General features: G+C 35.6%; 2 protein-coding genes across 2 annotated transcripts in view; both read right to left on the bottom strand.

The window, feature by feature from the left end:
- Positions 1-1,579, bottom strand: part of LOC127444344 (receptor tyrosine-protein kinase erbB-4-like) — a 235,374-nt gene extending 233,795 nt beyond the window's left edge. The window contains exon 1 of the mRNA XM_051703647.1: positions 1,277-1,579. Coding sequence (XP_051559607.1) covers positions 1,277-1,376 — 100 coding nt within the window. The 5' untranslated portion in view covers positions 1,377-1,579. The remainder of the gene's footprint in view (positions 1-1,276) is intronic.
- A 2,684-nt stretch (positions 1,580-4,263) lies between these two features.
- Positions 4,264-22,315, bottom strand: ube2f (ubiquitin-conjugating enzyme E2F (putative)). The gene is made up of 10 exons (XM_051703664.1): positions 22,105-22,315; positions 18,764-18,911; positions 14,307-14,336; positions 13,174-13,239; positions 11,447-11,514; positions 10,873-10,943; positions 10,648-10,705; positions 9,082-9,114; positions 8,911-8,973; positions 4,264-5,924 (listed from the first exon to the last, which is right to left on the bottom strand). Exons 2-10 carry the CDS (start codon positions 18,879-18,881, stop codon positions 5,874-5,876), a joined length of 558 nt encoding a protein of 185 aa, XP_051559624.1. The 5' UTR covers positions 18,882-18,911; positions 22,105-22,315; the 3' UTR covers positions 4,264-5,873.
- Between the last annotated feature and the right edge of the window lie 53 nt (positions 22,316-22,368).

Genomic DNA, 22,368 nt, shown 5'->3' with positions numbered 1-22,368 from the left:
CGCAAAAGGACTCTCTCATTTGTTTATTATTAATTTATTAATCAGTTCCAACTTTCTTCAAAAGAGTTCAAGAGTGCCCTTTGAAACTTGAACTTTATGCTGTATGGAAGCATCTGTGACAGCAAGATTCCTAGAAATAACCTTTTGTTAAATCTGACATTTGTGAACTCTCGCAAGGCAATAGTGAAGGTTGTCAGATGTTTTATGGAGAGAGAAAATATGAGACATTACAGAGAGTTATTTATGAATAAAATAGTGTAAAATGTATAAAATAAATGAGAAGTTTCCAAATAGAACCATAATATCACTTTTTAAAATCTGCAAATGTTTTATCTATCAATTTTGAGTGCTTTCCTGCTTTAATAATAATAATAATAATAATAATAATACAATAATAACAATTATTATTATTATTATTACTACTACTACTAATTATTATTATTATTAAAGCAGGAAGGTTTCTTATATTTTTTTAATCATTATAGTCCGCCCGTTTTATATTCATATCACTTTTAAATAATACTTTTTACTTTTGGGGAATTTTCATGTGGTCGTATACTTTTTTTTTAAAGGAATGATAACTTTGAATAGCCCAGCCAGACTCGAACTGCGCATGAAAAATAATTAAATGAATAAATAATGTGCGAATTCAGAAAGGTTCAAGGCGCTTCCGCAGTCATCATGAGGGCAGATGCGTAAAAACGCGCGGCTCTGCGCTTCGGCTGTCCTGCTGTTTCTCGGTTGACTGCCACCATCGTGTGGAGAGGAAAAGACACAACTTACTCTGCCCATTCACACTTCAAATAACAGTGCAGAAACAAGACCATTTCAAGAGATAAAGACTTTGTTCGCCGTTAGGTGTGCAATAATGTGCAAAATGCGCAATTGTGAAACACTGACTTCAAGCACTAATTTTGTCATTCGTGGATTTCTGATGTCAAACTTCCCTAACAACAAATACATGATGACTGCTGTAATATTTTTTGATCAGTAAGGATTCATTAGCAACCTTACATAAAAGCAGCAGCATGAATTGCGCAGGTTCTTATAAGGTAAAAAAAAATGTATGTCATTTGGGCACTTAGAGTTTTGTTGTACGATGCCCAACCTGAGTGAGAATAGACGTTCACTGCGACTTAACTGGTTTAATAATGCGGATTACATTGGGATGTGTTAATTTATGTAAATGACATTCATCACCAGAACACGCATTGTTTCAGTAAATGTGATGTGACGGATGGATAAGCACTTTTACGCATGGGACTTGGACACTTACCTGACTGCGAGGCGCACTGGGGAATAACAACAGTAGTGAGGATGAGAAAGATGATGATATCAGATCGCATCTTGATCAGATGAACGGGATGAATATCCATTTCTTCACATGTCCACTCCAATGTCCAGTTGGCGAGCTGTCAAATGCGTTTTCGACCTGTCCGTCTTTGCGCAACTGTTCACAAAGGGCGCAGGGTCTGAAGTTGCACCTGGGTTTGTTTCTGCAAGTAAAATTGGTTCGGTTCACCAAATGACAGAGGTGAAAGTGAGTTATTCCTTGTCTAAGGTCTGCGTTGGGACTGTCATCATTCTGCGCTCAATTCCGGACCGAGTTACAGTCTCCGTGCCCGGGCAAGCGCCTTGATCGGTTGAACACCTCCCAATTAAACGGTGATTGGACAGAAGAGTGAATTAATTAAGATAAGCCACGCCCCCAAACACAGACCTGTCATTATCCTAACGAAACCAGAGCGTGTGTATTTTAATACACTTGCTTAAGTAATACGCATTAACATTTAAAATAATAATTGCGTATGCCATGACGTATTTGAAAATACATTATCCTCTCGTATGTCTCATTTGCATCTGTTTTGCATGTCTTCATGTTTTCCTCACAAATCGGTAGTGTGTTTTGGACATACTAAAGGTAATACCATGGTATGTGAAATAGGTAGTCATCACTGTCACTGTATCATGCAACACCGCAGTACGTTTTCTTAAAGATAAAGTCGTGCACTCTGTAAAAATGTCCCAATGTATTCTGTCTTACTGTAAAAGACAATGTAAAATACATAGCCTAATTATGTATAAAAATAAATATATGTTATTCATTCTTCCGTGTTTTTACTGTAACGCTGAACAGCTGTCATATTAAAACAACTATTTTAGAAACAATAGCGCTCTCTAGTGTTGATATGAAGAAATGAACACAAAGAAATGTCAACCCCTAGAGAACTGCCTATCTGGACAGCATTTTTCGCATCATGGGTGCTTTATACAGTGGCTCCAAAACTAATTGGACACTTATGTCACATTTAAAATGTAGAATTTCATTGTATTAGTTGAAGAAGAAAATATGTCATAACTGACATTTCAGGCACAATATTGTGAGCTATTTTGTTTATTTTTACCCCGCCAGCAAAAGTAGTTTAGTTACAATGTTGTGAGGCATGCAGAGTTTGTTAAAGGACACTTCAGCACTCATTGTCCAATCAAATTAGATACACAATCTTAAACCAACTGGTATCTGTAAACAAATTATGCTAGCATTTATTTTTTTTATTTTTATTTTTTTTTCAGAACTAACGTCACTTTTCTGAGCCATATTTGCATTAACTATTAACCAGGTGTAGTTCATCACCCAAAAATTAAAGTTCTCTCATCATTTACTCACCCTCATTCCATCCCAGATGTGTGTGACTTTCTTTATTCTGCTCAAAAACACTTTTTTTAGAAGAATATCTCACCTCTGAAGGTCCATACAATGCAAGTTAATTTTACCTCCAGTGGTACAATCCATGTCTTCAGAAGCACTATGACAGGTGTGGGTAAGAAACAAATCAATATTTTTTTTTTACTATAAATTCTCCTCTCTGCCCAGTAGGTGGCGATATGCAGGAAGAATGCGAATCACCAAAGATAAAAGAACTCGTAAGCCTAGTGTACACCACATGACTCAAGCGTTTGCAAATAGCAAAAACTGGCGCGAACTGTTCTTTCATGTTTGTTGAAAGAGGAGAGCAAGATTTGGGTAGCAGAACACAAAAAAAATTGAAAATCCACATCTCCCATTTTCAACCGTTTTTATTATTTATTTCCTTTGCAAATGGTGCCAATAAAGCGCGAAAACAGGCGAGAGCTGTTCTTTCATGTTTTTTGAGATGTTATCAAGAATAAACTGCACGAGTTTGTGAATGAATTTCGTTATCTTAATTTTAAGATGCATTTTTAGCCATCCATTTGAAACGGGACGATGCTTAAAGGAAGCTGTAACGGCCGAGTGGATATAAAGGGAAATAAGCATACGATGTGAACATTTTAAAAAGCGAATGCATGCACATATACAATAGGGACACAGAAATGAGCAGCACGCACACTAGAAGCTTAGTTACATGTACTGCATTAAAACAACTCAGAATTCTGCTCTAAATGTACTGTTTGGGAATATTAAGAGAAACTGTGCTCTGGTTTTATAGCGCTTTCTCTCTTGTCTTTTACTCTTTTGCGTTTAATGTACACATAGCCTCAGTCGGGGACGAATGGTCGAGTAGTTCATACACTACAGTCCTGAAGTGTTCACACCAGCACGCGAAAAACCGGACTGTGAGTCGCAGGGTGACGACTGCAAGTCGTGTAGTGTACATTTGGCATTAGGAGAGAAGAGAGATTAGGAGGGCTGTTTAAAAGTGTAGATTTATAGGTGATAATAGGTGAATGAATTTCAATATGATAGGTGTCTCACCCACACCTATCATATCACTTCTGAAGACATGAATTGAATCACTGGTGTCGTATGGATTACTTATATGCTGCCATTATGTGCTTTAAAGCTTTGGACCCTGTTGACTTGCATTGTATGGACCTACAGAGCTGAAATATTCTTCTAAAAATCTTAGTTCGTGTTCAGCAGTATAAAGAAAGTCGTACACATTTGGGATGACACAAGGGTAAATAAGTAAATGATAAGAGAATGTATTTTCCCTTTAACTATGGACATGTTCGACTAACGTTTGGCAACCAGAAAGTGTCCACAAATAGTTTTATCTTCATTTTGAACAGTATATGTAAAATCTTTCAAATAAAATATGACATGGTTTGATATCTACTGCAGTGGCATTCATACATTATCAGGCATGCCTTAAGTGTCTAAGCATTTTTTGGGGACACTCTATGAGACCCAAATATACTGCTTAAGTAGGTAGCACACAAGGTTTTCAGACACAACCAATCATAACGCTCAAGCACACATAAGTCCAAAACCTTACTAAGTGGTAGAATTCCTCTTTAATATACTTTACAAATGGATACACACTTTTAAAGAGAGAGAGAGAGACAAATTAAAGTAAATCCTCACTAATTTAACAGGCTTTTATGGCTGAGCTGTTCAGTAGCCCAGTGCATGCTACCAAAGTCAGACATGTATTCAATTACCAGTCTCTTTCACTCTCATACACACACACACATACAGTCGCTCGCTCACACAAAAACACAATACTAGCATACAAGTATTCTTTTACATGTGCACACACTGGTAAAGCTGAACGTGTATATACTGAAAGAAATACCTACGAAAGCATGTTGAATCTCCCAAAACCAGTCAAGAACATGTCCAGGTCAAAATCAAAAGAAATACACTATATTTTGTTTAAAGACAATGAAAGCTATTTTTTTGTACCATTTAAGAATTATTATTATTTTTTATTTTTTTTTTTGCATTTTGACATTATTTATATGGCAAGTGATGCAAGAAATAATGATATATTACTTAAATTTTAAAGTAATTATACATCATGTTTGAATTTTTGTGTACTCTTAAATTTACGCTGATTTAAACTATTATTATTATTATTATTATTATTATTATTATTTTTTTTTTTTACTATAAGTATAAAATACTGTATTACAGTAATGAATATCTATTGCCAAGCACCATTAAGAAAAAATGAAATCACAAAATTAAAAAGTAAATGTACGGATTACAATAATACAAATTTGGAAAAATAACTGCAAAACTCTAAATGGTCCTTAAAATGTTCAATTTTCCTAAATCTAAATATATTTTTTTCTTTTGATTCTGGTGTGAAAAATGACCTGGCCATGTTTTTGTGAGATTCACCCGTTAATGACTCACAGATCTTAATTGAAAAATGTTTAATACTCATTCACAGGCACCCGCAGATATTCTGATATTGGCATGTGTGCACGTGTAATGTGAAGTAGTCTGATAATGCAGTGATTTTACACAAGAGGAGGTTCTGAGTTACGAGAAATGGCTTTACAGAATCCCCCAACGAAGAACTTAAGCCAACGTTTTCTGTGGGACATCAGTGCTTTGCGTAGTTTGAGATTCCTCTGATTGGTGGTACGAGCAGTGTGGGGCTCCTCCCCCAGCGTGAACAAGCTAATGAACTTTGGGATATCTATGACATCACTTATGAAAGAATGAATCTCTGTAGGTTGTTAAGTTTCAAGAAGAAGCAAACTGCAGCGGAAGTTGGCTTAAAACATGTTTTCCAGTTATATGTGGTAAAAACACAGAGGCACTAGCATTGGAGGTGACATCAGAGAGGCTATACGTCCTCATAGTCATAATCACCCTCTTTGTACTATTTTCTTCATTTCTTTTTTGGGGGGAAATAAAAGCCTACTTGATTGAGAGGAACCTGCAAGAGCATCAGCTGTGGAAAAGCTCACAATCCCCCCCAAATCTTCATCAGGGACTTGAGGCGTCATTCATCACGCATTATAACTTTCTTCGCTCCCCAAGTATGTCTGAAAAGTTTACGATTTTGTCTCTGTTGCAGTCGGGATACACGGGGTCGGCGTGCATCTGCAAAGTCACATGCATGTGATAGTTGCTTGCGTGGCAAACAGAGACATCATCTTGCATAATTTTTGATGAAGTCCTGAACTTTGCTCCTGAAGTCCTCCTAAAATGGCAAAAATTGAGAGACTGGATGGGTTTGAATAAACATCCTACCTGCAAATGCACTTAATGTATGGCTGTCTGATATATCAAGCATTTACAATACTATTTTGTTGCATATATATGTAATTAAACAAATATCATGCTTTAATTTGGCCATTACATTTTCTGAACCAGAAACCTCTATTGTAGACCACTGTAGGTCATTCTTAGTGTGACAGTACTTGGAAAGACACATTTTAATAGCCTTTGATTTATAAGTTAGTCTTATGATGTCTTGTTCAATTTCGTTAGAGATGCACCAATGTATCAGCCAATAAAAGCAGTTATCTGCACCATCAGACATCGGCAACACACAAAATGTCTTATGTGTGGAATTTGAATTGGGTGATAATGACAACAGATTTGCAATTTATAAGCTTTGCATTGCTAGAATTTCACTGGCTATGTTTACATGCACACATTTTCATCAATCTGAATAAATTCAATTCGATTGCAGAATGTACAGTTTATATGTCCCCTAAACTTTGCAGTCCGATACAAATATTCGTTTACATGTGCATTACATGTATTCCGAACCAAATTCTGTGCATGCGAAGAGAGTCAGTCGTTGCGTTCTGAAGAAGCAGAGGAAGGCTGAGAAAGTGAGAATGGAACTAAAGTCTGTAAATGGCATTTTTGCTTCGTTGAGATATCTAGAAAATATGCCAGAAAATCTTTCTTCTTATGTTACTCACTCTACTCGGCAAACGAAGAATTAGAAGCAGCGTCTAATACCCTGTCTGATATTACCATGTACACTATATTGCCAAAAGTTTGTGGACACCATATGTGCTTGATGAACATTTGATTTCAAAACCTTAGGCATCAGTTTCCTTCTTTGCTGTAATAACAGCTTCCACTCTTTTGGGAAGGCTTTCCACTATACTGTATGTAGGAACATGGCTGCAGGGATTTGCTCTCATTCAGACACAAGGCTATCAGTGAGGTCAGGAACTGATGTTGATCGATGGGGCCTGACTTACAGTTGCTGTTCCAGTTCATCCCAAAAGTGATCAGTGGGGTTCAGGTCTGGGCTTTGTGCAGGCCAGTCAATTTCTTCCATGCCAGACACAGTAAACCATTTCTTTATGGACCTCACTTTGTTCACAGGGGCATTGTCATGCTGGAACAGAAAAGGGCTATCCCCAAACAGTTGCCACAAATTTGGAAGCACACAAAGCCCAAACCATTACATAAAGAAACATTAAGATTTTTCTTTACTGGATTTAATGGAGTAACCAAAGTCGTTAATTAGAAGGGGGCGTCCACAAACTTTTGGCCATATAGTGTATTTGCCTCATGCTCATTCCTCCTCCAATCTAACAGCAGGCATCTGTGGATGCGAGTACGAAGACAGGTGGGTGAGAGCTGTCCTTAAAGGAGTTTACAGATGTGGAATGGAAACAAAATTATAGGGACTTTAAGCAACAGCTGCGGATGGGACGCTACGCAAAAATCACTAAGCAATATTGACGGCAGAATGGAGCATTTAATCATTCAAGAGCAAAAAAAAGGTAGGCATTTTAAAACAGTAAGATAAGGGATGCTTGCAGTTTTAAATAACTGTCAGAGGAAGAGTTTTACTCTTGTACGAAATAAATAGCCTACGTCTAAAACATAGATATTATTATTAATAGGCTACCGATATTTTTGAGTTTTTATTATTCAAAGCCTATAACCGTGTAATTTACCATAAGTTTTGAGGAGGATGTTTAGGCTATTTACTGTGTTCACTTTGCATCATCTCTTGTAAAACATATTCTAACGTTTACTTTCCTAATCTGTTACGTACGATCGACTGTCACTATGGCAAAGATGAAATGCTTTAGAAATGATGGTTTCGACGTCAGGAAGTGAGTGAAGTCGCATACACGCAATGGAACACAGAACGCCGTAACCGCACCCGCTGCTTAAAAGTCCCTATTAAGAATGACCCAGTGTTCTTTTTTGCTTTATGTGATGTCATAAAAGAACATATGTGCCCTGCAGAATATTCAGTGCGAGCCCGCATACCCTTAATAATGTGTTTCGTCATTGCTTTGTATAAGTTAGGTTCCTGCAAAGAGTATTGTGTATAAACATACATACACACCACATCTCTTGCATGAGCGCAAGGTTTTTAGAATACGATTGAGGAAGAAGTCGGATTCAAATGTTTACATGGCTAATATTTTTATTTTAATCTGATTATTTTAAGTCTACACCACCCCCTTCAATCGGATGGAAATTTCATTCAGATCCAGCTCAGTCGGTTCATTTTTGTGTTTACACGAATGCTTTTCAATCCGATTGCGCTATCAGTCGGATTATAAACGGATTATTTGGTTGCATGTAAACATGGCCACTGAGACCAGTTACTCTGAAACATGGAAGACATGTAGAGACATAAAGAATAAAGTATCAGTGATTTGAAACAAGGTAGCAAAAAAAAGGAGAACCACCAAACTATCGGTATCTGCAGGTGGTGTTCTAAATAATCAGATATCAGTATCGCCTAATTTTCATGAATCAGTTCTTTCAACCTGTCCTTTTTAAGTATATCAGTTAAAAACACTGATTTAAAATCTCTCAGAACGTCCACGTGGCATTTTACATGCTTTAAAATGTTTTGCCATTTATTAATGTTTTAATACATTTATATGTATTGAGTTATTAATACTCGATTAAAAATTATTAAACATTCTTCCATGTGTTCATTTAGGGAAAAACCATATGGAAACATGCCTTGATTAGTTATCACTAGATTTTTACTGTGTTTTAGTTCTTACACTAAACATATTATTGAATCTACTTGGTAACAATGGTTGTTTAGGCAAAATGATTGTTCCTCTAATTGAAGAAAAACAAAAACACTCTTTAAGCAGTTTCTCAAGATATATATTGATCACCAAAAGGCTGAAAAAAATCGATATAGTGATATTTTTGTAAATTTGTGGCTGTTCTCCTACCTTGTCCCGCAAATGATGCTCTGCTGCATCTATATTCAGTGGGTCATCGAAGTTAAGAAGATCCTGAGACACAAAAAAACTTGTCGATGTCGATTTCAAGATAAACCCTATTTAAAAACTAAGAAAAATTGGTTGTTCAACATCTTTTATGAGGATTGCTTTAGGACTTACAGTGAAGAGTGAATTCAATCCCCATACTACATCCTAAAGACATAAAAAATGTGTTACAAATACAGATTTGCCACCACAGAAAAAGATAGATCATACTGATTTATACAAATAATATTACACCGTATACTTTGAAATGTTTTAGTTGTAATAACTAACCAATAAATTGATATAAAATATCTGCATTTCCATTATCAGCACTTTTAGGCAAGAAAAAAAAAATATGTAAAAATGTCAACAATGATAAATGATAGGTTATATAAATGTTAGGTGATAAAAAAGAAAAAAGAAATCAAGAAAAAGAAAAGAAAAAAGGAAAGAAAGAAAAGATAAGACAGAAAAAGACAAAACAAAAAAGAAAAAAAGTAAAGAAAGAAAAAAGAAAAGGGAAAAAGTGAAGAATAAAGAAATACAAAGAAAGAAAGAAAAACAAAAAAGAAGAAAGAAAAAGAGGAAAGAAAAAGGAAAAGAAAAAGAAAGAAAAGAAAAGAAAGGGAAAAAGTGAAGAATAAATAAGAAAAAGAAAAAAGTAAAGAACTGGAAAGAAAAAAGGAAAGAAAGAAAAGGAAGAAAAGGGAAAAATTGAAGAATAAAGAAAGAAAAAAGAAAAAGAAAAAGAAAGGGAAAAAGTGAAGTATAAATACAAAGAAAGAAAAAGAAAAGGGAAAAAGTGAAGAAAGAAAAATAAAAAAGAAGAAAGAAAAAAGAAAAGAAAAAAAGGAAAGAAAAAGAAAAAACAAAGAAAAGGAAAAGATGAATAAAGAAATGGAAAGAAAGTAAAATAAAAAAGGAAAGAAAGAAAAAGTAAAAAGAAATACAAAGAAAGAAAGAAAGAAAGAAAATTAATTTAGTTACTTAGTGATTTTACGCCATCCCAGCTTCCATGGCTATTTTCATGGCGAAAAACACGTTCTAATATATTAAAAGTTAGAGTGATTAAAAACCTAAATAAGGTTTTTAAAGTTTATTTTTTTAAAATGTCTTCAAAAGTGTTTGCCGGGTAAAATAATTCCGTAAAAGAAATAAAACCAGCACAATCCAATAAAATATGCTTTGAAGATAGTGGACTCTGGCATGCGGAGCATAATAGTGAATCTTAATCTGATATAAAAAATGTATGTGCGAGTCTGGAATGTCCTATTTAGCAACGGGTATGAATGATCTGATCCCAGTGATTACCGAAATTAAAGATGTGTCTTTTGCCCACAACAGGGTTGATTTCATGCAATTTGTTGTAACGCATTGATCCCATTCTGTTCGCCATTTGTTGATGCAACAGATTATGGTAGGTTTCAGATCTGAGGGTGGCATGGAAAGAAACAAAGGAAAAAAGAAAAACTTGCTTGTTTTTCTGCAATGCTTTGGCAATATGTGCTTATGTATGTTACGCCAATAAAGCAATCTGAATTTGAAAGAAAAAGAATGAAAGAAAGAAAAGAAAAAAGAAAGAAAAACAAAGAACAAGCACTGAAGCTGAATTAATTGCAGAAATGTAGAAAAAGAGAAATGAAGGATTTCCTTGTAAGCACTGTCTCGAATATCCCAAAGAGTTTGAACAAAAGGAATTACCTTTAGTGTGCGTGTTGGTGCCCAGCCAGTACCATCAATTGAATGTTCTCGCAATAAACTATGGAGAGAGCGAGAGATTTAAGGTTTTTTGGGGGGAATAACAGCTGATTTCAGTTTAAATCTAACAAAATAAAGATGTAATTCACAAAATGAATCACATCAATATATCAGCCTGGTAATTCAAGACGTCTGAATAAAGAATGAACTAAAATATGCAATACTAACCTCAGACAGATCTCGCCAGTTTCTGCTATGTTTGGGTGCCATATTCTAGTCAAGCACTTGACTTTGGGAGGCTGTGGAGAGCAGTACATGAATTGTTAAACTACAGCCCCATTTGTGGTGCAAGCCTGGGCTCATATTTGGTCTTTATTTAGGTCTCGGTCCAAAAAAACCTTCAGAATTTAAAATCAGGACCCCTCTTTTAGTCATTACAATGCATCTAGGCTTGTAAATGATCACTGTGGATTGTTTCTTTATGCCTTCTTAGTAATATGTTATGGTTTTGGTCTAAAGTTGGATGCCAGAGCTAAGGTTTCTGTCTGGAACTCTACACAGGCTTGAGGGGACTATTGTAGGTCCTCTAAGGTCAGGATTTGGTCTGGTTGTGCGTGTTTATCTGAGTGAGCACACTCAGGCAGCTATTTCATTAAAATCAGACACAGCAGAGCATCAGTAATGCCTATAAACATCTATTTAATTGCCTCGCTTACAAATGGACTAATAAAATCATTGTTGCGATGCGAGTGAGTTGGTGTGGCATTACCTCATTACTTCAGGATGTGTCGCGGGTACTTACCACCATATTATAAGCTTCAGGAACTTTGATCTCAAACTGGAACTTTCCTCCCAGGTAATAGCCTTCATCTGAAGAGATTTTTGTAGAGATTAAATGCTACATTTAGACTTACAAAATATGAACTGTCTTTTTTGAAAGTGTGTTAAGAACAATGCCTAAAGCCCTATTCACACCAACGCAACAAAACAATGCAAAATACACACATACAAAAAAATATATATATTTTTTGCACCAAAACTATTCACTTTCAAATGCGACACCTGAACAAAAGTGAAATGCACTTAGATAATTCACATGCTTTAATGCTAAATATAACCTCTCTCTTAAATGTAATGGTATATCACAGAATATAACTTTTATAACTTATATCATTTTACAGTTAGTATTAATAACAACAGTACAAGTGTTGAAATAAATAAATATGACTGAATGTTGGGCATACCCAAATGTAAAGGCTTATAACTTAAGGCTTTAAAAGGGTCAAGTGTTTGGTATCATTGTAAAGAAAACTTTTTCATATTTTTAATGATATATATTATGATAAATTCTGAGACTCTCAGCCTAAGAAACTGCTAAAAAAAAAAAAACACTTTTCTGACTGACATTATATATCTCAGGGTGTAAATAAGGTAGCTCTGAAAAACTGCTTTTGTTTTGTTCCCAATCATGTCCCCTGTACGGGAGTATCAATTTTGTCTTGAAACAACAAAGCAATCAAAGTTATGGCATTACAATAATAATGTATCCTATTGTCCAAAAACATCTACAAACAAATAAAAACTAATAATTAGACATAAAAACTAATTACACATGCAAATACAACAATGACTAAAGGTACGCTCTCTCTCCAAGGCATGCAGGCATGAATAACGAGATCTCATTCAGTTCCATTCTGTGTCATTTACTTGGCACCATCTAGTGGTGGCCATATGTAATTACAGTGAGCGATCCTCTCTGCCCATATTTGGTTTGCTTCCACCTCTGGTTGCAGTGATCTGAATCCTAATACGATTGGTTTAGTGTTCCATGATGCTGGACAACATACTACATAATTTCTGATGAAGTCATCTGATCCAGGAAAGCTAACGTGTTTATAGCCGACATTATGTGCTGTGTACACACTGTGCTTTGTGTGGATTATCTAATGATCTATGCATCCGATTACATTGTTGTTTTTAATGAAGTTATAAGCGAAAACATGGTAAATAAGCTGTTTACACGTAACGTATGCCAAAAAATATATACTTGGCTATTACTCGAGTATATTTTTGACTGTGGGTAAAACAAATAGGCTGGTTGTATTTTTACTCTTTGAGAGCTTTCCAATGAAATGACACATGGCTATTTGATCAGTTTGATGTTTTAATTGATAACAATAATATGTGCAGTGCAAGATTTTTTATAAATTGTCAAAACTGAACTCTTCTAATTTGTCTGCAAATTTCAAAGCACTTGGTCAGTTTTGGTCATGATGCCTACATGCATTGTAAAGTAGAGCTTCTAAGCTTTCAAACGATACCTATTTTGTGCAGTTGATATTTTGATAATTATTTTTTTCTTGCGGGCCCGCCGGCAACAATGTTGTGTTGAAATTTTGCGCATGGTGTGAACAGGCCTTAATACTGAATATGAATCAGGTGCGTCTGACAGTTTTATTGTTCAGCACGGTTTATATGCAACAGTCAATGGTTTACAACTGAACCTTTTAAACATGAATTAAGATTTACCTGGAGAAATTGCCAAATGGAAGTGACATAGTTTGTTTTCATCAGGAAATGTAACTTTACAAGTATCTGCAAAAATAATAATATTAAGGATAGTAGAATACAATCACAACAAATTTGGAAAACTGGAATTAACAGAACCAGTTAGTTTTTTATATTTGCAAAAAGGAGAGAATTAAGGCACAAAATCATGCAGACAAAATATGAAAGAAAGAAGAATAAATAAGCAATCCTGAGAATTCAAAGGAACAGTTCACCCAAAAATGAAAATTGGAACCGCTGGATTATTTTTCAAAAACACATTACACTTATTAAAATTGATCACAATTTTACAGCAGTAACAGTAATTGTGGTATTTTGTCAAAAATGTTGCAGTTTCATATTAAATATGCTAATCTATTAGGTGGAATCTATTAAGACATTTTCATTAGAGCCGTGGCAGTTGTAGTTAGTTACTTAATGTGTTTAGGCTACTATTTTTCAGAAATCATTTTCAGCACAATAAATATTTCTCATAAATAAACTTAGCAAGACTGGTTATAATAGTTTGAATGTTCCCATGAGTAGAACACTTTACTGAGTTGGGACTGTGCTAGTGAAATTTTTTTTTTTTTCCTACACCATAACAGATATCGTTTTCCTTTCTTCAGGCTCCTAATAGTTTAAGTAATCTTTAGAAATATCTGAAGGCAAACAAGGTCAGTTTATTTCCTAATATGAAACATTTTTCGAACAGAACATACTGTATATTAGACAGGAAGAAAAGTTTGTCCATAATTTGTCTTGGAGGTTCAGACTTTAAACCCCCTTTATGTACTTGCCCTTAGATATACAGTGCAATTCCACAAGAATAGGTAAGACTATGGATGGCTCCTCATTTCTGTGGTTAGGTCAATATAGCTAATCATTCTAAACAAAATAATTATAGAAATAAGGTGTTACTTAAATTAAGTTTAGTTTGATTTCACATAGCACTTTAAAGTAAAACAATTCTGCATTCAAAAGGTTCCATATACTTAGATGGTGAAACATAATTCATATCCAGTGTACCAAAGACCATTTTTGTCCCAGTAAAACCCTGTTGGGGTGAACTAACCTTTTATTTAAGAATGTACAAATAATCTGTAGATACTCACTTGGAAGATTGGCCTCAAGTTCTGCAACCTCTGCAAAACATAAATTATAACATGTCTGCTCAGTACTGATAGGCAAGTGTGCATATATAGGCATATGACTTGTATATATACAGTTGTGCTCAAAAGTTTGCGATACCCTGGCAGAAATTGTGACATTTTGATATTGATTTTGAAAATATGACTGATCATGCAAAAAAAAGGTTTTAAGGAGGCGCTTAGAACAAAACCGAGCATTTCAGACAGAGGGCCAGAGACAGGGTGGAAAATTATCATATATTGCTAAATTATGACTGTTTTAATGCAAGAAATTATCTAAATTATCTAAATATTATTACTAAAATTATCAGTGGACTTCAGGGAAGATAACAATACTATTTAAAAAAGAGCATTTCATGACGCAACATATGGTAGTAGCTAGAACAATATGTTCATACATTTTTAATGATAGCACTGTATGAGTTGCATTAAGTTGTTAGATTGCTGTTTAGTTGGAACGTTTGAATTGAACATGCAAGTTAACATACTGTAATACAACATGCATATTAGCAATTAGCGAGCTAACATATGCGATACAACTTGATGAAGGTCATATATAAAGGTCATATATAAAAGGTAACAGGCAGCCAAATTGACAGAAATGTTAATTTAATAAGATTAATAATGAATTAACACTTAAATGTAGTATTAAGCAGAATGTTATGTAATATTTATAAGCAGAAGAGTTCTCATTAAGAATACAACCAAATCTTGGTTATTAACGGATGTCTTTGCAGGCAGTGGGTGTGAGTGTATTTTTTACACAAGCATGGATGCAAAAATGTCAAAACCTGGTCTCATAGAATCACGTTGCTAAATTATTTTTACACGGCTCGATAATCAGGTCATAATTTTCATGAGGTCATGCTGTAAATTCCATGCAAAATACAGTTGCTGTAAATCATCGTGGTATCACACATACATGTTTAAGCTATTACAGTATGCATATCTTTGTATATTCACGTGTACAGAACATTCACACAATTGTTATTCATACATTCCGTACTGTTATGAACAATATTTTGGCATACAGTTGTGCTCAAAAGTTTGCATACCCTGGCAGAAATTGTGAAATTTTGGCGTTGATTTTGAAAAATCATGCAAAAAAAACCAAACTGTCTTTTATTTAAGGATAGTGATCATATGAAGCCATTTATTATCACATAATCACATTATTCCTTTTTAAATCATAATGATAACAGAAATCACCCAAATGGCCCTGATCAAAAGTTTACATACCCTTGAATGTTTGGCCTTGTTACAGACACACAAGGTGACACACACAGGTTTAAATGGCAATTAAAGGTTGATTTCCCACACCTGTGGCTTTTTAAATTGCAATTAGTGTCTGTGTATAAATAGTCAATGAGTTTGTTAGCTCTCACGTGGATGCACTGAGCAGGCTAGATACTGAGCCATGGGGAGCAGAAAAGAACTGTCAAAAGACCTGCATAACAAGGTAATGGAACTTTATTAATTTGGAAAAGGATTTAAAAATATATCCAAAGCCTTGAAAATGCCAGTCAGTACTGTTCAATCACTTATTAAGAAGTGGAAAATTCGGGGATCTCTTGATACCAAGCCACGGTCAGGTAGACCAAGAAAGACTTCAGCCACAACTGCCAGAAGAATTGTTCGGGATACAAAGAAAAACCCACAGTTAACCTCAGGAGAAACACAGGCTCCAACACCTTATCCTTGAGTAATCATGCTAAATTGCTCATTTGGTACAAGAAAATCACTTGCCATTATATCAAACACAGTTGAATGCTATTTGGTTTGTTAAATGAAGCTTAACATTGTCTTTGTATTTGTTTTTGAGTTGCCACAGTATGCAATAGACTGGCATGTTCTTAAGGTCAATATTAGGTCAAAAAAATGGCAAAAAAGAAACAGCTTTCTCTAGAAACTTGTCATTGTTTTGAGGAATGAAGTCTATACAATGCTTGAAATTGCCAAAAAACTGAAGATTTCATTCAAAGGTGTACACTAGAGTCTTCAAAGACAAAGGACAACTGTTCTAACAAGGACAGAAAGAGATGTGGAAGGCGAGATGTACAACTAAACAAGAGGATAAGTACATCAGAGTCTCTACTTGGAGAAATAGATGCCTCTGTCCTCAGCTGACAGCTTCATTGAATTCTACCTGCTCAACACCAGTTTCATGAACATCAGTAAAGAGAAGACTCAGGGGTGCAGGCCACATGGGAAGAATTGCAAAGAAAAAGCCACTTTAGGAACAGAAAAACAAAAAGAAAAGGTTAGAGTGGACAAAGAAACACAGACATTGGACAACATATAATTGGAAAAGAGTGTTATGGATCTTAACCCCATTGAGCTTTTGTGGGATCAGCTAGACTGTAAGGTGTGTGAGAAGTGCCCGACAAGACAGCCACATCTATGGCAAGTGCTACAGGAAGTGTGGGGTGAAATGTCACCTGAGTATCTGGACAAACTGACAGCTAGAATGCCAAGGATCTGCAAAGCTGTCATTGCTGCATGTGGACGATCTTTTGATGAGAATTCTTTGAAGTAGTTTAAGAAGTTCTGACCGTTTTTTTTTTTTTCTTCAAATTGTAATAGTAATTTTTCACATTATTATGTCCTGACTATACATTGTGATCTGCTGAATGCCACTTGTGCGAATAAAAGTACCAATTTCTTTCCATAAGAGCAAAATATGCACATTATTCCAAACTTTTGGCCGCAAGTGTACGTCAATGGTTTCATAATCAATTCACATTATTTTAATTTACTTTTTACTGGAATTATTGCCTGGATTTGTTCAATATATTATTGGAAGTATGGTCAATGAAACATTTATACCAGACACAGCTATAACTTGCTATATATGGCCCCCTGCATTCTTACGATGTTGTCTCTACATGTTCAGTTGGGGTGGATCGAATAGCCTCACTGACTCAAAAAATAGCCTGAGTGTTTGACAGTGGATGGGAGATGTTCTGTAAGCACTAAAACTCCTCCCATTATGTTATAAATAGAGCTGTGCTGCTCTCCTGATCTAGCTTACATCACATGGCACCCTACACCCGCTCCAAAACCTCCCTGCAGAGCTCAGGCATCACACAACACAACTAGACTCATCGTGATCTCTAGATTCAGACATATTCTAGCATTTCAAACCAGCCCATATAGATTAAAAAGTCCAGATGGATGGATGGATGGACAAGAAAGAGGGATGGATGGATGGACAAGAAAGAGGGATGGATGGATGGATGGATGGACATGAAAAAGTAATGGATGGATGGATGGATTAAGAAGAAAGAGCGATGGATGATGACAGATGGATGAAAAAGAAAGTGATGGATGGCAGGATGGATGGATGGTAAAGAAAGAGTGATGATGATGATGGATAGGTAGATAGAAAAGAGTGATGGATGGATGGATGGAAAGAGTGATGGATGGAAAAGAAAGAGGGATGGAAGGATGACAGATTGATGGAAAAGAAAGTGATGGATGGATGGCAGATGATGGATGGATGTAAAGAAAGAGTGATGATGGATGGATAGGTAGACAGATAGAAAAGAAAGAGTAATGGATGGATGGATGGATAGAAAAGAGAGTAATGGATGGATGATGGATGGATGAAAAAGAAAGATGGATGGATGCAAGAATAGAAAGAGTAATGGATAGATAGATGAATGGAAGGATAGAAAAAAATGAGTGATGGAAGCATGGATTGATGGAAGATACAGACAAATGGATAGATAGATATATGGATGGATGGAAGATAGATAGACAGATGGATAGATGGAAGGATAGAAAAGAGTAATGTATGGATGGACGGAAGATAGATGGACGGATGGATTGATGGATGGATGGAAAGATAGAAAAGAATGAGGGATGAATGGATAGATGAAGTATAGATGGATGGATAGAGAAGAAAGAGTAATGGTTCGGATGGGCAGAAGATAGATGGATAGATGGATGGAAGGATAGAAAAGAAAGAGTAATGGACAGATGGATAGATGGATGGATGGAAGGATAGAAAAAAATTAGTGACGGATGCATGGACTGATGAAGATAGACAGATGGATATATAGATGGATGGATGGAAGATAGATGGACAGATGGATAGATAGATGGAAGGATGGATGGAAAAAATTAGTGATGGATGGACAGAGAGATGGACAGATGGATGGATGGAACAAAAGAAAAGAGTGATGATGGATGGATAGATGGAACAGATGGACAGATGGATGGATGGATGGATGGATAGAAATGAAAGAGTGATGATGGATGGATGATAGTGGAAGATAGATGGACAGATGGATGGAAGACAGATAGAAAGATAGATGGATGGATTGACCCTAATATGATTCAGACAGCCCTCATTTCTGTCCTTTCCTCTCATGAGCTCATCAATTGGACAGACGGAGCCTTTGATCAGTCATTCATACCTTTGATGAGAAGCCGGTCTCTGATGGACACTCTATGAGCGGCATCGTTAGATCCTGTAGGGGCCCGACCGGCCCTCACCCCCTCCTCCCTCTTCAGCTTACTGGCTAATGTTAACATTCCAGCAGACCAGCATGCACACACATACACCTGTGGAAAACATAATTGAAGATAATGCCACCATACAAAGTCGTTAAAGAGCTAGATTACAGGTCTTCAACAGGAGGTCTGCCAATTATTGCTTGATCTGGAAACTAATTTTAGTTGCTAAAATATAGTGAAATGTTTCATTGTCCCTCTTAAACTAAAATCTATTTAGTAAAATGAAAATGTAAAGCACAAGTATACAGCCCTGTACATCAATAATGATTATTTAATGGCTTGCAATGTAAGCATCATAAAGTAGGAGAATACATTAATATGGAACAATTTGCATGTTACAATAGGCTCAAAATGCATCATATAAGTATTTTTAATATGTTTTTCATATCCAGTGTACACATTTTATTAAAACATGAACTTTCTTTTGTACAATAAAATAAGTAAGCTGTTTTTAGAAAGGTGATTGTTATTTCAGAATAGGAACAATGTACAGATGAAGTCAGAAGTTTGCATACACTTAGGTTGAAGTCAATAAAACTAATTTTTTAACCACTCCACAAATTTCATATTAGCAAACTATAGTTTTGGCAAGTAATTTAGGACATCTACTTTGTGCATGACATGTGTAATTTTCCCAACAACTGTTTACAGACAGATTGTTTCACTTTTATTTGACTGTATCACAATTCCAGTGGGTCAGAAGTTTACATACACTAAGTGAACTGTGCCTTTTAGCAGCTTGGAAAATTCCAGAAAATGATTTCAAGCCTAATTTAAGCTTCTGATAGGCTAATTGGCTAATTGGAGTCAATTGGAGGTGTACCTGTGGATGTATTTTAAAGCCTACCTTCAAACTCAGTGCCTCTTTGCTTGACATCATGGGAAAATTAAAAGAAATCAGCCAAGATCTCAGAAAAAAAATTGTGGACCTCCACAATTCTGGTTCAACCTTGGGAGCATTTCCAAATGCCCAAAGGTACCACGTTCATCTGTACAAACAGTAGTATGCAAGTATAAACACCATGAGACCACACAGCCATCATACCACTCAGGAAGGAGATGCATTCTGTCTCCTAGAGATGAATGTAGTTTGGTGCGAAAAGTGCAAATCAATCCCAGAACAACAGCAAAGGACCTTGTGAAGATGCTGGAGGAAACAGGTAGACAAGTATCTATATCCACAGTAAAACGAGTCCTATATCGACATAATCTGAAAGGTTGCTCAGAAAGGAAGAAGCCACTGCTCCAAAACCGCCATAAAAAAGCCAGACTACAGTTTGCAAGTGCACATGGGGAAAAAGATCATACTTTTTGGAGAAATGTCCTCTGGTCTGATGAAACAAAAACTGAACTGATTGGCCATAATGACCATAATTGTGTTTGGAGAAAAAACGGTTAGGCTTGCAAGCCGATGAACACCATCCCAACTGTGAAGCATGGGGGTGGCAGCATCATGTTGTGGGGGGTGCTTTGCTGCAGGAGGGACTGGTGCACTTCACAAAATAGATGGCATCATGAGGAAGGAAAATTATGTGGATATATTGAAGCAACATCTCAAGACATCAGCCAGGAAGTTAAAGCTCGGTCGCAAATGGGTCTTCCAAATGGACAATGACCCCAAGCATACCTCCAGAAGTTGTGGCAAAATGGCTTAAGGACAACAAAGTCAAGCTCTGACCTCAATCAGATTACAAATGTGTGGGCAGAACTGAAAAAGTGTGTGCGAGCAAGGAGGTCTACAAACCTGACTCAGTTACACCAGTTCTGTCTGGAGGAATGGGCCAAAATTCCAGCAACTTATTGTGAGAAGCTTGTGGAAAGCTACCCAAAGCATCTGATCCAAGTACAAACAATTTAAAGGCAATGCTACCAAATATTAACAAAGTGTATGTAAACTTCTGACCCACTGGGAATGTGATGAAAGAAAGAAAAACTGAAATAAATAATTCTTTCTCATTTTATTCTGACATTTCACAGCCTTAAAATAAAGTAGTGATCCTAACTGACCTAAGACAGTGAAAGTTTTCTACGATTAAATGTCAGGAATTGTGAAAAACTGAGTTTAAATGTATTTGGCTAAGGTGTATGTAAACTTCTTACTTCAACTGTATCTGTTTCAGGTCCATATAAACCCAGCAAAATCATACTTTAGGAAATAAAATTAAACAACTGGCACAAGTGTACTGTCAGAGAATCTTAAGATGTGAAAACTAATTGCATTTATTCATGCTTTATTCAGTGTAGTAATGCAACATTTGTCATGGCGGACTTTTAAAGCATGTTATCAAGTTTAATTTGTGTTTATATTCATAAAATCGCAAAATTATGATAATAATCAAAATCAGTAAAAGTCATGAAGTATTAACCTGATACTTAAATGTATTTAGAGCTATTACAAGTGGCTCGGGTGTCTCGAACAAAACGTGAATTAATAAGAGACCTAATAGCTCGCCTATAATCAACATACCCAGTATTCAATCAGAAATATATTCACACCAATAGCCTCAATCTCTATAATTGGATTTTATCTCAAGTCAATAAGCCTCAACATTTGGAATGGATCATACAAATTGTGGACAATATTTTTGTTTGGGTTAATGGACAGTAATTTACAATTAAATAGCAATTAGACACATAACTCAATAAAAGTGAAGCAGATAAATTAACTTTATGACAAACAAAGCTACAATTTACAGGTGCCATAGAATTATATTTCTTTGGTACACAGTACCAAGGTAATGCCATGTTTTTGGACATATTATTGTAATGCCTTGTTATACTCATGGTTTTATATATATATATATATATATATATATACATATATATATATATATACTAAGGTAATACCATAGTTTTTGGAGAGAGTACCATGGTATTCTTAGCAGCACCATGGAGAATCGTGTAAATATGTTACTATGTTATAAATCAAAATACCATGGTGTTACCACCAGATACCATGATTGTATTTCTTATGAGTGCATATTAAACAATTCCAATCATGTGCATGCTATGGATGGATAGTTTAATATAGATGTTATGACATAAAACAACCATTTTTATGCTAAAGATGATGTCAACATATACATTAGCAGCTACAATTTGATTTACATCACACTGTTTTATTTATGCCATAACGGAGCAGCATCTTGTTAATATTTAAATGTAACCGTTAAAATTTTTATATTCATAATACAATTGAACAACTGTCACATAACGCGACTGTAGTCGATTCAACACTTACCTGCCGCTGTCAGAGTCAATAAACTGCCCCGTTTACACCATAGTCAGCTCCCCCCGACTTGATCTCTTTTCCTCTCAGTAACTTATATATTAATAAAAATGAATGTTATAAACAGAATTATAATTAAGCGGATGACGATTAGTTTGATCTGAGTTTATTTATTTTCGCTGCCTGAGCGATTTAGAAGCCGGAAGTGGCAGCGTGCATCCAATTAAACACCCCGTCTGGAATCAAACGCAAAGATAAAAGATTCCGCCCATTATG

Source organism: Myxocyprinus asiaticus, chromosome 7 (genome assembly GCF_019703515.2).
Source record: "Myxocyprinus asiaticus isolate MX2 ecotype Aquarium Trade chromosome 7, UBuf_Myxa_2, whole genome shotgun sequence".
NCBI lineage: Eukaryota > Metazoa > Chordata > Actinopteri > Cypriniformes > Catostomidae > Myxocyprinus > Myxocyprinus asiaticus.
The sequence above is the reverse complement of the archived record's forward strand: the minus strand, read 5'-3'. Positions and strand labels throughout refer to the sequence as shown.